Below are 18482 nucleotides of genomic sequence, written 5' to 3'. Positions count from 1 at the left end.
CAAATGGGATTGATGTCAGCTGTTCCCACCACTAAGGTGGAATTGGGAAAGGTAAGAGTGACGCTATAAATTGAAAGAGCATGAAATAATTATTAAAGCAAGGCCTCTACACGTGGTTTTGGAAGTATATTATCAACTAGCAAAAAAGAACAAAAGATGGCAGACAGACTTGGAGAGCTCCTGAATGCTGTAACAGTATTTGACGATCCTATACACTGCCAAGAACTTAGGTTTTTACCTCAGTGTTTCAAGCCTCTTCTTTTGTTTCCCACTTTTACTGTCACTGATTGCACTTTCAATATCTTCATGAATGAAGGTAGCCTAATGAGGCAGAAGCAGAAACCACCGGTTATCAGTTAGACTATCCAGGTATACAAAATAAGTATCTCCTCATGCCCTTCTCAGGGCATCTGTAGATTCCAGAATACCTTATCAAATCCCATTTAAAAGTTCTGGGATAAACTATTTTACATACGAACAGAACAAAGAAACACACAATGCTATTGTCTGGGAGTTGGTATTTTTGTCACTGTTCCAATCTCAAGCATCCAAGCTCGTCAGATGAGCATGTCATCTAGATACCAAGTTTGTCTGAACAGCTGTAGTTGTCTCACGTCAACCATTATTGCATAAGCTATTTTCTCCCTCTGTGTATACCATTTTTGTTTTTCTCAAGTATGTTAGGGGGAAGACATACTGTAAAAAAAAAATCTACTATAGATAGTAGCAGCAAAACCACTATAGACAGTAGCAGCATAAAGTATTAGGAAAGTAACTTGTAGCAATAAAGTTTCCTTTAAGAAATAACGATAGCCTCCAATTTCTCTTTGATGTAACAGAAGATGAATTTTTCAGTACATTTCCTAATCTGTAGGTTCCTGTCTCTCCAGAAATGCAGTCTGCCTCCACCAGTGGCAAAGTGAAATTTTGATATATGTCCAAGGCATTATTTTAATAGAGCTTGTGTTAAACAGGTCACAGCTTCTCATAGGATTTAGAATGCTGTGTTACATGTCTTCAGCTGATAAATTTATTTCCTACACAGGTTGTCAAAGCCCAAATCTGTCAGTGTCTGGCTCACTCTACAAGGTCCACATCTTTCTTAGTACCCCCTGGGACCAGAAGACTTTGTTGAATTTAAGATGCAAGGGAATTAAGGGACTTCTTTGTCTTAATAAATTGCACTACAGCATACAGACGAGGGATACATTAAGGTTAAAGTATTAATAGAAAAAAACCTTAAGGGAATTTGAGGAACTTAAGTGCAGAAGAATTCCATTAACCATACTCTTAATATTTATTATTTAACAATTTTTTTGTTCACAAAATATTGAATGCCCCAAATATTATTGATTTTTTACTAACTTCCTATTGCAGAGGCTTCTGAAGTTCCTGGTAACTTCTAATCAAAAGCATGAAAAAGACAAGGGAGAAAGACCTAACCTTTCAAAAACAGCCAAGTCTCATGGGTAAGGAACAAAACCTAGGGTATGGTCACACACTCAAACAATACCTCAGAAGAAAAGGGGGATCCTGGACTTCCAAGTCATGCTTACATGCTCTGCATTTTTATTTGTACACAGAGGAAGAACTTCAAAAGATGAAAATCTGAAGAAAAGAGACTGCCTCTACACTTTGGGAAGCTGGGTCCAACCAGACCTCAAAAAGGATCCCTGCATTATTTAACATAAAGCCACCTGAACTTCTCACAGAATCCCAATTTCCATTGAAACTGCAAATTCTGTGCAACAAATCACACAATTAGCCAGTCATCTTCACATCACACTCACTATACCAGTTTCAAAATGGTTGCACAATGTGATTAGCAATCTGTTTTTTTAAGAGAATGATATAAACTACTACAAAGGAATTAAAAAATCCCCATGAAATTATCGATCAGAATTTAAAAAAATAGCAATTATATAGAGTAACTAACAAATTAAAATTTATAACCCTGGAAATAAAGATGTATTGTGCAATACATTTTTAAAAATTATTTATGCTTGAAAGGAATATTTTAATCAGAGGTGAACAATCTCTTTCTTTGTTTTGCCCCTCCTGAAAGTAATATTTTCCTTTTCATTATCTCTCCAGCTGAGCAGAGATGCAGACAGGTGAGAACATAGAGAAGGTTTAATTGTTCAGTGACAAAAAGAGCAGAAAAAGGGGAAAAATTAAGACTCAGGGCTGGGATGAGTTCTTTGCAGATTACAAAATAAATTTGAGATAACTCAAACTATTTTACACCACTTTCTTCAGAAGTGTGAATGCAAACCCTATACATATTCCAGAGTTTTACTCATTTACAAACCTAAATCAACATCTACAGAGCACAAGAATCAATATTTACAGTAACAACATACTTGAACATGCACTAAGAATTCAGCTTACATGCTGGACTACTCTCTTGCAAGACATACTACACTACATTTACTAACATACTATAAGTAGTGTCGGTATCATAAGTACGTTAAACTCAAATTATATTTATAAGAATAAAAGAACAGAATTCTTTTCTATGAATCAGCTCACTTGATTTTATCCACTGTACTTGCCAATTCATAAAATTTCCCCTATTCAAATAATTCATAGCAGATCTCCATTACTATCTTACCTTAATCTCATCACATTGGAAAAGATGCAAATCGGGCTTGTTTTGGGTTGGTTCTTTACATACTAATGCAAGAATTGAATTGTAATTGCATGCATTCATCACAGCTTGGCAATGCTGAATTGTGCTTAAAGGAAAATTCTCCAGTTCATTCTGCCGGAAGAGAAAAAAAAACCAAACACAAACAAACACCACCTTACTATACAGAGTCCTGATCTCAGAAAAGCTGCACAAGTTAAAAAGGGAATGTGATAATAAGCTAATTAGAATACCAAATCTCACATACATCATTTTTCTGCCCGTTCCCTTTTCTCTCTCTCTCTGAAAATGAGACTGCCACTCACAAATCTTACCTTTGATTCCAAGTCCACCAAACTGACAGCTTTGTCATCCACTTGAAGAATCATATCTTGAGTCCACACTTTGCCTTTGGCATCCAGCAATTTCAGCTTCCTTATTCCATCATCTACTGTAATCATTGCTTCTTTTCGGTCCAGAACAAAGGTGGTCAAGTGCTAGTGAATGGGATGTACATTTAAAAAAAAAAAAAAATTGTCTTTTTTCCTATTGCTCGGCAGTATCAGTATTCAAATTGCCAGAAAGTAGCAATACAATTTATTCATGAATAAAAGTGCCTTTGTATATGACAGATCCCATAAGCCATATGAGAGGTTGTTTAGTCCATAATGTCATTTGAAGTCAACTGATTTTTGTAACTCAGTTTGTCATCCTCTGTCATTTCCTCGCTACTGTAAGCAGCTAGACTTGAAGGCATATTCTGACATCTTTCAGGTATCAAAGTGAGAATTAAACCTTGAGTATTTAATTAGCTTTGTTGAGGAGTGAAAACCTGTCCGTCTTGGCAAGCTGAATCCAGGAAGCGTCAGGAGAAGCCTCCCAGAAATACCCTGCCAACGTACCTCCACACCACCCTGACCTGGAGTGTCCTCACCTCTTCCAGAGCTGCCAGCTAGCACGCTGATGGCAACCATGATGGGCTTGCGTCTGACTGGGATACCTTATGGACAGGCTACTCGCGGCTTTCATGCAGATCACAGTAGAGACATAGTATACTATTTTGGCTCACCATCAACTTGGAATATTCTCCAGATTCAGTTAATGGTCTAGAAATTAAATACTACCTCACAGACATCACCTCAACTAGCTTCCCCACCATCGTGGTTTTGACAATTTCTCCTTCAACATGCCAACCATGCAAGAAAACCCATGAAATTATTTCATTTTATCCAGGCATAAATCCAGCTTCACATTCTTATTGAAGACCTGGTTACATTCATTCAAGCTGAACCAACTTTAATATATGCCTGCACACCTATCTTCTAAATAATTAAAAAAAAAAAAAAAAAAAAAAGATTGTGTGCTTGCTTCTATTACAGGATAAGAGCACCTAGTAATGACAGACAAGAGAGTAGATATAAGCTGCATATAATCAAAGTATTTAAAAGTAGTGAAACAAACTCTCTACTGGCTGCTCACACAGAAATCCTTAGACTCCAAATACAAGTACTAATTTTTATGCCAGTACAGTATCAAAACCGTTATGAAGAAACCAAAGAAAAATAGACAGATAATTAGAAGCAACACAAGTATTCATTTGCAAGCTGATCATAGGATAGAAGCACTTGAAATTAAGACTCTTCTGCATATGATCTCACAATTTACAGCTAATTTAAAACCCAGGAAAAAGGAGCTGGGAATCTATGGTATTTGCAAGACTTGGCTTAACCCACAACAGTGGTCTGATGGTAGTGGAAGAAAGTTTGTGCCAAAGTAAGACTACAGAATGAGGCATTGCATCCAAAAGTGTTTTAACAGGCTACACATGGGCACCCAGGCTTACTCTGCTGACTATTTTAAATGTATCTACGCCTAGATAAAATATGACAGCCGCACGCAGTAATTCTGCAAAGCAGCTTAAGGCAGGAAGTACCATACTTTACACTTCACACTGGGGAAGAATCTGTGCAGGCAGACTGTATTTGTTTAACTACTACATGGTAGACTAATTGGGGCTTTTAGGGGTTAATGCTCAGCTCTTTCTGAATATTCTGTCACCTCTGCTGATTATAACTGATCAAAGTATTCATTTTAAATATCATCCAGTGTGCCTTGCCAACAGCACAGGGTTTTTCAGCTCTGCCTCATCCTTGCAACAAGCCAGGTTCAGAGACAGGGCAGCTGAACACGTTGAATTAATATCCCATTGAGAAGTCCTGTCCCTTTGCCAAACTACACACAAATTTGCTTACATTCTTCTACATCAAAATTTCAGCTCATTATGGCAAAGCTATAGAATTTGAGACATTTCAGTGTAATCTATTCTGAAGTGACCTCGGGCTGGCAGGATATTTTGGAAGATGTATATGCCTTCAAGCATATGTATCCTCAGAAATCACGTAGGCAAAAATAACTGCATGTAACTGAAAGCTATAATTGGTATATCAGTCCTCGTCTCACCTCTACATGATACTGCGAAGTTTCAGATATGCTGCTGGCACTGTCTCGTGCATAATTCTTTCTTTGTTCTAGAGATGGGAGGAAAAGAAAGAATAATTATTCATTCAACTTCTTATTCCTGCTTGTTGAATATATCTCAGAGGTACTTAAGACTAGTTATATATATGAAAACAGATGAGCTGCTGTTAATTTCTGTATTGCAATGGAAAAAACCTTCACCACCACATAGTCCAGCACAAGGATCATACTTACGTCAACGATGTTAACGGAGAGCTGGTGGGTGCAAACAAAAGCCAGTTATCTCCTTACAGTGCATCAGGACACTGGAGGGGAGCAGTGTTCTGACTGTAAACGCTTCATTGGGAAGCCTGATTATTAAAATCACTGGCTTGCCACTTTGGTAGCAATATGATAACTAGCATCAGGCTTCCTGCCTTTGTATGAATGCACTTGAAAGCAAAAGTATTTTCTGATACACATATAATTCTCATGTTAAATCTGCAAAGCAACAAAGCCACACACAAAACAGACCTGACTCATCCTTTTTTTCTTCCTAAAGTATTCAATTTGATGAATTACTAACATAGAAATAAGCATGGAAAGGACTTTAAAAAAAAAAAAAAGAAATACACACCAAATATATCTAAACAGAAATATTTTTCAGCTAACAAACCACAATGCTGCAAAATCAGAAACATCCTTTGCCTTTTACTCTATACAATAGATGAATATTAAACCAGGAGAGGAGGGAAGGGAAAAAGCAAGATGAAGACACAACAGACACCCACACCACAAAATAATTAAATTTAGATGAATACTGAAGAAAACTTTTCAACTTTATTGGAAAAAAAATTGAATGCAACATTTGGAAGGTTTTCCTCTTTTTTCACTATAACCACTTAAGTGCTTGACCTGGAACACCAGGAGCTTTGTCTCAGGAAGAAAGTCATTAGATGACATAGCTGAGAGAGGTCCAAGGAAATACTGCAAGCAGGCAATTCTTTTCTCTCCATTTCATTAAATAACTTGATTTCTGATCTTCAAGTAAAATAAGCAGTTTGATTTTGTTTGGAAGGAAAGTACCTGGTGTACATACAAAATACATCCATTTCATCCTACTTGGAGGTAAAACAAAAGTGTGTGATTCTGTTGACACAAAAGTTCAGTTACTTTTTGCAAAATAAAAGAATGCTAACTACTACCAAGCACATGATCTGTGACACACAGAGATCTGCATTGAGGGCACCATAAAAGCCACACTGTAAAAGTGTCTGCTGTGACCAGGGTTCCTTCATACAGGAATTTCTGGTCCTGACAGAGACAGCAGTGCCCTCATTTTCAGATGCCGCTTGTGGAAGTATTAGTCACCTTTTATAATCACAGCATTACCTCTCCAGTTCTCGGTGACTTTCATGAAAGACAAGACAGTTTCTGAAATACCTCACTGGCTTGAAGCCCCCCTCCCGTGACGACAAACACTGCTCGTACAACAGAGCCATCCTGCTGTACAGCAGCTACTTGGCTTGCTTTAGCAAAAGAAGTGCGCAGTGCAATCGGCACTGCAAGAACACCACGTGTTATCAGAATTTTTAACTAGGTGGGTGAATATTTCAAAATAGATGTTTTTCTTTCATTATACATTATTCTGAAATCCTAGGGCAGAGGATCTACATTGATTCCAACTGTAACTACTATTTCTGCTTTTGCAGCATGTTAAAGTATTTTTTTTGTTCATTTTCTTTTTAACCACAGTAGACACACACACATGCACAAAACAGTCAGTAAAGCAGTACTGTCTGATTTGCTACCTTTCTTTTTTTGTTTGGATGATGATCTGAAGAAGTAAAGTCCATCTGTTCCTAACAAAACAAGGGTATTAAAAAGTAGTATCTAGTTTAACCCCATAGAATTATTTGCATCTCCAAGGGGATCAGTTAACAGTCTTCTGTTATGGACTACAAATGATAGTTAAATGCTGTCCAGTAAGAAAGAATAGATGCTTTAAAAAAAGTCACTTGTTTCAATTAACAATGCATCAGATATTCAGTTTTGACTGTTATCTTCTTTAGGCCACTAAAAATATTATTTTTAATGATATCAAATTAAACAAGGATAAGGAATTTTACATGCACTCTAAGATTTAAAAATCCTGCAAACAATAACAGTTGGAGTTGTTTTAAATAAACAAAGAAATCCTGGCATATGTAAAGGCTCCAAAGGAATTAAAAAGCGGAGAGTAAGTTTTGCAAGAGATTCCTTGCTCTGCTTCACAGGAATTTTGTCCTGTGTCAAGACAGAATACCCAAAACTATTTGTAGCAGTGATTAACACATCCTCTTCCACAGAGCAGCACAACACGCACAACAGACACGATGGTAAGGTTTTCAACACACTATGTCATGGTGAGAACAATAGCATTTATATAAGAGATAGAGCTTTCTGAATGCTAATAAAATCTGTGGTTGCCTACACTTGAGAGCCAAGGAGAGCCCCTCAAGTTCTCCATTCTTAATTACAACACAATAGTAACAAGAACTTCAGTAAGATTTCCAATAAACAAAAGTCAATCCGTGGTTGTGTTAATAAACAAAAAGTATGGTCACCACAACTCACAGTCCATACTGAGATCAGCAACAATTCCTATTTATATATTTCTTTCTTTAATGCAGGTAAAATGATTATTAGAATGATCAACTTAGGTGTCTAAGTTATCATATAGAATAGAATATTGCAGTTGGAAGGGACCTACAACAATCACCTAATCCAACTGCCTGACCACTTGAGCGCTGACCAAAAGTTAAAGCATGTTATTAAGGGCATTGTCCAAATGCCTCTTAAACACTGACAGGCATGGGGCATTGACTGCTGTTTCTTGTTATTCTATGTGCCCTTCTACCAAAAAACACCATGTAACGTATGTCACTCATGCAGACTTGGAGACTCCCTTTTCTAGGAGTCCAAGAAAGTGAATAAATCTAAACTCTGCAGTGAAGCATGCAAACTAAAACTGGGGAGACTTCCAAGTCTTGTTATAGTTACAGACCAAAGCAAAAAAAGGATAGGGTACCTCACAGGCTCTTAATTACTGCTCAGTGCTGTAACTTTTACGCAGTTTTGGATGAGCTAAGATGTAGCCTATAGCAGCTGTGAACGATGTCAACACTGCTATAGAGGAGCTGGAGGTAGATACTATGGGTAACTGCTCCTTCCTGAAATTATTCACTCTTCAAAATACATCTTCTAATAAGTACCCTAGCATCAGGCAAAATTCTTCCATTGCTTCTGGAAGTTTTTTGTCCCCTCAACCTTTGTTTTTCAACCCTTTTACAATTCAATAGCTAGAAAGTGGGTTTCCTTTCCCATACAGAGTCAACCCAGCTGCTAATCACCCAGGCTCCCCGAGAGATGGTTTTCTTGTCTGCCTGGCATAAATTGCACTGAAGAAAGAATGAATGAAGTCCCCCCATGAGAATATGAACATAACACAAAGGGACCCCCCCCCAAAAAAAAAAAAAAAACAAACAAACTGGTGTGTAGAAGGTATCCCCTTTCCCATGGTTTTTGCCAGTAGCTCAAAACTAAATATTGGCATCTGCTTTCTCCTGATGCCTGACTCATGAGCCAGATTCTACCTACACACCTCCAGCAAGTGCTCACTTTGCCCTCAGAAAGGAGGGCCTTTTGCACCCTCTTCCGCTGATATGCTCCTCTGCCTTGAGCTTCTAGCAAAATTGATATAAGCCTGCAAACCTGTTCTGAGTCCTTCTCTAAGTAGATGGCACAGAAGTCTGCTGTGTCTTCCTACAACACTTCCACATTTCCACTACCAAGTCACATATATCTGAGCACAAGACTCACAGTCTTTTTCATCCTTATACAGCTCCTTATTTTTCTTCTTTTCCTACAGAGTTGCCCACTCCCATGCTTCTGGAATTGTAGCTTTCATCTCCTCAACTCTTTCACATATCAAAGTGGCTGATTAATATTCATCAATATTAATCTGACTGCTTTTACAGAAACCCTGAAAATGCCTCTTGACTTATTACATGATCTTCAAATGCAAGTAACTCATACCCTGCTATTGAAAATGAACAACAGAATTTGTTGACTTACTGAATGTACCGGGTGTGGCTGGGATGGAGTTAATTTTCTTCACAGCAGGCTGTGTTTTGGATTTGTGACCAAAACAGTGTTGATAACACAGGGATGTTTTAGCTGTTGCTGAACAGTGTCAAGGCCTTCTCTGTTTCTCACTCTGCTTCCCCAGTGAGGAGGCTGGGGGGGCACAAGGAGTTGGGAGGGGACCACAGCCGGGACAGCTGACCCCAACTGACCCAAGGGATAGTGCAGACCACAGAACGTCATGCTCGGCAATAAAATTAGTGGGTAGTCTTTCCAAAGAAGCCCTTGCTCAGAGACTGTCTGGGCATTGGTCTGCTTGTGGTAGATGGCGAGTGATTGCTTTTGCGTTACTCAGGTTTTCTTCCTCACCCTCCTTTCCTTCACTTATTAAGCTGTCTTTATCTTGATCTATTAGGTTTTTTCTTGGTTTTGCTCTTCTGATTCTCTCCCCTATTCCACTGCAGGGAGGAGACAGGGGGAATGAGCAAACAACTGCATAGGTCCTTAGTTGCTGGCTGGGGTCAACCCCAGACACTGGAGGACAAAAAAAAAAAGTTTTGTATTCTCCATTTCACTCTCCTAATCCTTCCGATCAATCTCAGCCTCTCACGGGTCCCTTCATGCATGAAGAGAGTTATTGAAGCTAAAGTGAAATTCTGCAACAGAGACTTCCAGACAGGATGAATAAAACCATCAAAACTATTGAGTTTTTCCTATTTACTCTTACTGCAGCTCTTACATCCAACGTGTAAAATACAGTGCAGCCTTAATATCGCAGTTAATTCAAACCCTGCTGATATGCTGCACACAATTTACATAAAGTATTTTCCCTGTGATAAAGGGAAAAAAAAAAAAAAAGATCACGGCAGAAGACACTTGAGTTCTTAATGGCAATCTATAGCAAATGCAACCCAGAGGAATCTGAGCAGAATAAAATCTCTCACAATGCAAGGGTAATAAACTTAAAAGCAGCACAGCATTTCACTCATAGGTCCTGACTATAAGATCTACTAGTTACTAAACCTTTCAAAGAAACAGAAACATCGATCCACAGAAACTAATACTCCTCCCGCTGTCTGTTGTGGACAGATGCTACTGCTATTCATGTCTTTGTGAACTTACTGAACTCACCAATCATCAGGAATGGACCATGTTTCTGGTTAGAAAAAGATGTTAAAAGGTATTGATTTCATACCATTTTTTGGAAGCCTCCAAAACACCAGAAAACAAAGACTGACCAAAGACTTTTAGCCAAGTCAAAGATACTACTAGCCAGTATATGACAGACACAAACAGGAGTCAAGATTGCTTTCGCTCATTCTCTTTGTTGCCCTCACTACACCAAAAACTCTCTGCTCTCCCCAATTATTTCTGTGAAGGATCATTTCATGCTTTGGAAAGGTAACTATTCCACAGTTCCAGACAAAACCACCAGCAAGTTTGCCCAAGGTCCACTGAGGCAGAGCTATGAACAGAACCTGACATAGCCAGAGTCCTGTCTCACCCATCTTCCAGTTGCAAGAGGGTACAGGAATATGGCAAATTAGAAAGCTGCTTAATAAAGTCTACCATAGTCTGGCTCTGTGCCACTGTCCAGAAGACCACACAGAAAAATGTATCACAGCAAGAGAAATCTAGTTCTTTCTTTAGGTAGGGAAAATTCTTACCAGAAACAAAAGATCTCAGGCTGGGTCTTAAGAGATGACCTGAAGCACAGGTGGTGCTGGTTAGGACTATGATACCTTCAGACACAATAAATTTTCAGTTCCTAAAAGCCTAAAACAGAAGTGAGGAATCTCGATGGCTAGACTTCCACCAATGCCTTACAAATAGCTGCATAGGCCAGATGTAATAAATGTTATCAGTTCTATGGTTATGATAACACAAAGAAGGGTAATGCTGGCTCCCATCTCCCCCTTCCATAGCCAAACTGGAAAATGTCTGTACAGTGTATAAAGGAGACAAAGCTCCGAAATCTGATGACAATGCACGTGGACATGGATTAAAAGTCTCCCTCACAAGCTGTCCTAAGAATCCTGGAGTGACAGTATAAATTATTACCACACATCATCAAGCAGAAAAGCCCAATACCTAGTTTACTACCATATATTAGTGGTTTGCATTGGACCGATTGCTGACATCCCTTTAAGGACGTATCGCAGCAGCTGGAAAAAGTCAACTTGAAACTGAGAGAAAAGTGCAGGATATGTGACCTACACATCCGGGGAGAAAGGTCAAACTTGAGCTCAAAATAAATCTCATTTTCAGAGGAGCAAACACTATCACTTTCAGAGATTTATGCCACAAGCTTCTCCCTGATGGCTATGTGGAACTAGCTATCAAAAAAAGTGTATTGTTTAGGACTCAATTGTCAATTAATTCATTTGAGTATCAAATAATACAAGCATGTTACATGGGTGGCTTCTTTTAATGGACTCGTTTACCTAGTCTATGATCTGCTTGTGATTTCCTTGAATTTATTACACTATAGTTCTTGCTCTAAATGAGATATTTGAGCAATGCAAAAATACACATGCAATTTCACTGCTAGCACCTAATCACAGCCATGAGAGTATAAACAATGTATTAAACAGCTAGCCTTTTCTGATGTGGTGTGAAGACAATTTCAGCAACATCTTTCAATTCGATGTTGTATAACCACCTAACAATTTGGAATGAACCATTAGCTTACTACTTCTGAGGAACGGGGCTGTGTCACTCTCTGGCAAACCCCCAGCGCAGCCCTGGCTATCGACGCCGACTGACGCTGCACATCTCCTTGCAAGCAGAGCTGCAGAAGACAGATGGAGAAGCCGATGCTAGAACAACAGATGACAGTGTGAGCCAAAATCCATTTCAGATGGAAAAATCAGGAAGCAAATGATGAAATAAACCCCATAAGAATGTGCACAGGGCATCTTCCCACCCAGTTCAGTGAGAGATTTGTCATGCAAATAGAAAACAGTTCATTTCAGGAAGGAAACGAGTGAAAACAAAGGATTATTTGAAACAGGAAAAAAGGCAGTTGCAAGGAAGTTTTTGCTCTCAGATAACCACATCAGAGATAGCGATGGCTCCGGTCTAGTTTTTAACTGAACCGTCTGTAACGCCAACAAAACTCCAGCCTCCTTTCCCACTGGCACTGTAGCCAACCTTCTGCCTGATGACTGAACAATCATGAATCACCTCAGCACTGCCCCCTCAGGAGATAAACATCATGCCATGACATATATATATGTGCATGTGTGCAAATACACACACATATACATAATATATATGTATATATACACATTATTATTATTAATAAATTTTTGGTCTTTACTGTGCTTGGACGAAATTGAGTTCAAGATCAAGTGGTCACTTAGGAACCCAGGTACTATCTTCACTTGTTGCTACCCATGGATAGGTGCTTTAGTCCAAATGACATTCAAAAGTCTTTCAAGAAAAGGAAGTTTGTCACGGACGAAGTTTGCTGCTAACAATTGTCACATTTTATCAAAGCAAAAAACATGGTCCATTTTACTTTTACAGTAAAATTATTTTTTTTTCCAATATATTGTAAGTGAATCTATTAAATACATGAGCTTTATGTATTTACATAAATAAAATATGTGCATTTAATATACATGTACATAATACAAAATATAGAAAGAAAGCTAAGACACCTCCAACGTGCTTTATAGACTTTCAGTCTCACGGCTCAAATAAAATACTTTAGTTATTAATTATAAATCAATTAGAAAAAAAGTATTTTATAATAAGGATTTTTAACACATTTTAACAATTCCAGTATCACTTGACTGCTTCTCACCCTCCTTGGGACAGCATGCACAAAAACCCCTAACATCATAAAGAAAGAAAAGACACATGTGGGATGCAGCAGAATGGTACCACAGTTGCTAAAATTAAAAAAATAATTGCCCTGAATTTGAGAAAGGTTTTAGGCGTTTTCCTTGTTTGCTCCAGTTCATGCATTTGGTGATACAGACGGCCTAGTTCTTTACGCATACAAAACAGAGCAGAAGCAGTAAAATGTGCACCTCCTCTCTAAAACCTGTGCCAATGTATCTTCCCTTGGAGCTCCAGGATAATTGAGTCTTCTACTTCATTCAGTTCCTGGCAACTGCAACTACAGTTTTGTGATATATCTACCAGCAGTGGAAGTGAACAAAGATCAACAATTCATTTTACAGGAACCACCACTCAGCAGTTATATGGTAAGCATTTTCAATTAGTACCTGAATTCAATTAAGTATTTTAGAAGTAAAAGGCTGTTCACCATTAAATACCTCAAATATACTCTGTTGTCCCCATCTTCTACTGACATATCACTATCCCATCACATTTGGTATGAAAAAGCTCGGAGAGGAATTATTTTTAAAGCCCACAAAGATTAAAGGACATGGTTAAGACACTTACTGATACTGCCACACTGTTCAAAGCACATACTCTTGAAAAATTATGATGGTGATACTAAATGAAAAGTGCAACTCTCTTATAACATCTCATAAAGAAATAATCTGCTAAGAGTTTCTTGCAATGTCTCTTGCTGCTTTCTGTTACCACCTACTATTTCTGTGAACACATGCAATCAGTTTGTTGAATGAACCCGTACAGGATGCAGAAATCACTGTTCAAAGTGATCACTTCAGAATTTTCCTCAGTTGCAGTTTCTGCCTTTAATACTATGTCAAGTGATTGACTTTTGTAGCATACCACTAAAAAAAAATAAATTTAAACTTTGAATGATTCACATGCAACATCATTTTTAAATGACAAATGTTTAAATGGTTTTTACTTCTGTCTTTGCTGATTTTTCTAGAAGTGGACCTTCACACTACTCTAGCCTTCTGCCACCAGACCACGTCAGCTTTTTCACACCACTCCTCTTGTCAGAGGACACAAAGCTAGGAGATCCCTCATCTCCTTTGTGGGCTTTTAGCCTCATGAATTTCAAAACAGTTTGAAAGCCAACAAGGCAACCAACAGAACAAAGTTCTTCGCGTGTGCTCACGGGTGAGTAACCAAGCTCAAGGCGTGTAGGGCATCCTTCCAAGGGCAAAGTTAACGCTGTTCTAATGCCACAAAGCACCCTGCCACCGCTCCCCTAACCTCCGAGGTCACTCCCAGCCATCAGCCCACCCACAATAGCGGGGAGAAAAAATTAGTTACTACTAGGGATGTTGCAGTTATTAGCCACCGCTCTTTGAGCTTTCCAGTTTGTTAACCTGCAGAAGTGGTAGATGCAACAAGGGAGCGCAGGCTGAGGTGTGGGGGGTCCCTGCACAGGACCGGGTTCTCACTGCAAACCTCGTTCTTCCAGCCTCGTCAGTTGTACTGACTTTCAAAAGAGCATTTAACAACAGGCACAGATTTACACGCAGAATCTCTCTCAGCCTCATTGCTGCTTGTATTTCCATTACCAGCACAGCTATCAGCAGGATGTATTCACAGCAGACGTGGACGACTAGGAAACGGTGCGATTTGGCTGGCAAGGAACATGACTACATTCTGCCTCCACAGTGATTTGGCCATGGGCTACGGAGTAGCATATACAGCCAAGACAAATAGTAGCATTTGTAGTTGGTTAAGTGCAACACCAGTTAGGCATTTGTAAGTAACATCAGGTTTGACAGTCGCAAAGCCGGTTGAAAATGGCAGGCCAAATAAGACTCCAAATCTGTTACATCAAATCTAATTTCCATGAAATCCATGTGTCAAACAAGAATAATATTGTAAATTCCTTCTCTGCTAGCAGGGGATAAAGTTGGGGAGGCAGGGGGAGACACAGGTCATGAATCAAACCCATAGCACAGCTAGACCTCTGAATGCCTTCTCCCTGGTACATAACTTAGCTATAGATTCACTCAGTTTTGTGATAAAAGCTTTGTACATTGCTGCCTTAAAAATTAGCAGGTGGGAGTTCTCTCCTTAGTAAACCATAAAAACATTTTCTAGCTAGCCTATTTAGTTTTAGTAGGAATAAAATCACTTTATTCTTTAGTTTTGTTGACATACATATCCACATGTATGTACACACACTTTCAGATTTATATGCATAAAATATTCCCACCATGACATCACAATTGATATTTAAACAACAATTTTAACATAAAAGTTTAGAGACTTCATGCTGTCTTACCATAAAGAGCTTTTGCACTTGTTCTTGAATTCTGCTCCCTCTCTGCCTGAGCAAACGTTGGGGAGCCATAGCCACTGGAAGAAAATACTTCTGATTAACTTCTGTATAGATGTATTTGCCACACAGAAACAGGCATTCAAAAAATCCCTCCCCTTATGTAGGCCTACACATACCTACGACATTACCAACAGAGGTAATGATACCGGGTATTTGTTCAGCACCATGAATACAATACAGCATGTTTCACTTCGGCTGGAAGCCCTTCTGAGCTCTTTTTTGTTGCATTAATACAGTGTCACGCACAATGGGGGTGTGTTATACACATAGATACTCCGATAATGAAAATAATCAAAATCACGTAGTAATAATAATAATAATAATAATGACTACGCCAATTTTTCCTGCATACGAAAGTGTTAATCGTTTTTAACAATTTTAACTGCTTTTCATAAAAGACTTAAAAGGACTATCAAGGGACTATCATTGCCTACAACAAATGAAAAGGCAATGCAACTTCCTTCTAGTGTAACAACAAGAATGAGTCATATACAAACTCGCTTCAAAGGAACAACAATATGAGAAGCAGATGACAGCACAGATGCCCTGCTGCATACAGGAATACATGTTCTTTGGCATCAGATTAAGTCAAATCTCATTAGTTCTGCAAATGAGCCTAGTGCCATGCTTCTGATACAGGGAGCATCCTCTCGTCCCAGGCAAGGTAACACTTTCAGGTAACAGTTGCTCCGTTCTGTTTGCTGGGAAACAGTATTTTCTCACAGATGGAAAGGGCAGCCTCATCTTTTATACATAAAAATGCATTCACTCAGAGCTAGCCTTAAACATCTCAGGTATACAAAGACCTCTCCGAGTAATATAAGTAAGTTACGGCTACAGCAATTTATTTTTCTGTTCCAGATGATTCCATTCACTAATACAGCTTCACCCTCACACTAATACAAAAATCAGTCAGATGATATCCGACATGAGGTTTGGTTACATGGTTTGGAAACTGCACATTCTTTTACAGAAAATGCCTTTGTATTATTCCAATGGGATCTAATAATTATAGCTCTATCTGAAATAAAAGCATAAAGAAGAAAATACAACACTATTTTTTTCCATCAAAGGAAAATCAAAGGCATAACCTTACTTCATTTGAGGAAAATAACTTCCATATCCACCGGGAGGGGTGTTTGATATATGTCCATTCATTCTTATCGTCACTTACTGAAGGAAACGATCTGGGAAAAGAAACAACAGCATATGAATTAAAGTCTCTTAAAGGATGAAGGTTTAATACAGATGTAATGCAAACCTAATGAGAAAATTATGGTTGAAATGGGAAAGAAATTGCATCAACAAGCTCAATTGTTATTATCTGCATCACGGTGATGCCTTAAAGACCCGTTATAGAACTTCTCCCAATTGCAATTTGATAGTTATTGCTTCAAATAATTTATAATTTAGTGAATAAAGCTATTATTATTGATACAATGGTCTTTAGGAACAGCTTTAGAAATAAAAGGCTGACTAAACTAAGAACAACATCTACTGCAGAAGTGAACAAGATGTTCCAAATGGCAACTTTAATAGTCAAGCATGCTTGATTTTAATCCTCTGTTCATTTCCTTCAAATGAAACTTTTGAAATGACCTTTTGATACATATTCTATGAAACTTATCAGCTGAATTGTTAGAAAGAGACATTATCAAAACAAAACACAATTGTGAGCACAAAAAGAAACTTGGTTAGCTATTTTGGGGACTAAAATGCCTTTTTTTTTTTTTTTTTTTAAACCAGCAGCATTTAACATCCTGAAAGTTTGGCATGCCAAACGAAACCTCTCATATAACAACAATACTGAAAAAGCTATGATGAAACAGTTAAAAGAATGCCTTCTGCCTTTAATAATGGGCCCATTGAAGTTAAAATTCACTCTGGAAAGTGACTTTCATAAGCCTGTAAACAATTAACAAATCTCTATTCAAATTTACCATGGGCAAATATTCTTTCATTTATACATATATGAATAACACATATTTGAATATTTCTCTACATCTCAGTCATTAAATAGAAAGAAGATTTCTTGTAACTCTGCAAAATAGTCAAAAATACATCAGACAAAATATGTACCTAACAAAAGCTCCATTTCCAAAGTAAGCACAACCTGCTTTGTTGTACTAGAGTCACCTTACAACCAGCTTATCTTCTGAATCACTAAGTCAACTTACTGCCTCACTTTAACTGTTCTCTTCCTGTTTTACAAAGCAGCAGCAGCTGATTGACCTACAGCACATACTCTATTTTGCATCCACATATGTTCTGCTACTTTCCTCTTTCATGCAAAAATACAATCAAAATCAAATTCTGTTCTCAGCTCTAAAGTCTCCTGGCAGTTCAAGAGATGTATGAGCTGCTTTTGGTCTTCTGTACTGAGAACAGTCATTTTTATACCTTTCTGAGGAACACCTGACATCTCCTACCTGAGATGCAGTTAGCAAAGCTAACTAGAACTGAGCTGCATTGATTATGTGCGAAACGTAATCATGCAGAAGTGTGGTATTGCCTTTAGTGAGCACACACTTGGTAATTTTGCTTAGTATCTCTTTTTAAAAAATTTTCTTTTAAATCTTTGATTGCTCCTTGCAAAATGTGTTTACTGACATACCCACATTTTACTTCCATTCCTCCTGCACTCCCCCAAGAATATATCATGTATCCAACCTGGTAGCCCGTTTGGCTGCTCTAAGCCACTTTTTATAGAGTTCAGTACTTAGCAGCTGTCTCCAATAAGTTACTATCTGTGCCGACTGCTGCTCAGTTCATTGGCAATTACAACCCTTGGGAAGCATCCTGAAACCGTCCTATGACTTAAAAGTATAAAAATACTCATTTTCTCAGCAGAATCTGCCAGGTCACTGTGCACTCCTTGTTTCGTTTCAGTGACTGTGTGGACCAGAGCTACTCAAGAGTGCACAGCTCACACTGCCATTAAGATCTTCAACACTTCCTATCAGCTATTGATTCTTATCATCTGCCATCATTGCTTAATTTTGCTACCCTGCTTAACAATTTATCCTGTGATTAGCTTCCCAGGAGTGACCAGATCAAAAAAACTCACACAAA

The 18482-nt window shown here is 38.3% G+C and overlaps 1 protein-coding gene across 6 annotated transcripts in view; it reads right to left on the bottom strand.

The window, feature by feature from the left end:
- EPS8 (epidermal growth factor receptor pathway substrate 8) overlaps positions 1-18482 on the bottom strand; it is a 139238-nt gene that overhangs the window by 39404 nt on the left and 81352 nt on the right. For all 6 annotated transcript variants that reach the window (XM_049822098.1, XM_049822095.1, XM_049822101.1 and 3 more), the window contains exons 3-8: positions 16507-16597; positions 15354-15427; positions 5090-5157; positions 2965-3126; positions 2615-2764; positions 239-321 (exon numbers count right to left, since the gene is read on the bottom strand). In XM_049822098.1, coding sequence (XP_049678055.1) covers positions 239-321; positions 2615-2764; positions 2965-3126; positions 5090-5157; positions 15354-15427; positions 16507-16568 — 599 coding nt within the window. In that variant the 5' untranslated portion in view covers positions 16569-16597. The remainder of the gene's footprint in view (positions 1-238; positions 322-2614; positions 2765-2964; positions 3127-5089; positions 5158-15353; positions 15428-16506; positions 16598-18482) is intronic.

This window comes from Accipiter gentilis, chromosome 18 (assembly GCF_929443795.1).
Source record: "Accipiter gentilis chromosome 18, bAccGen1.1, whole genome shotgun sequence".
Lineage (NCBI taxonomy): Eukaryota > Metazoa > Chordata > Aves > Accipitriformes > Accipitridae > Astur > Astur gentilis.
Note: the sequence above shows the minus strand (reverse complement) of the source record. Positions and strands in the feature narration are given on the sequence as shown.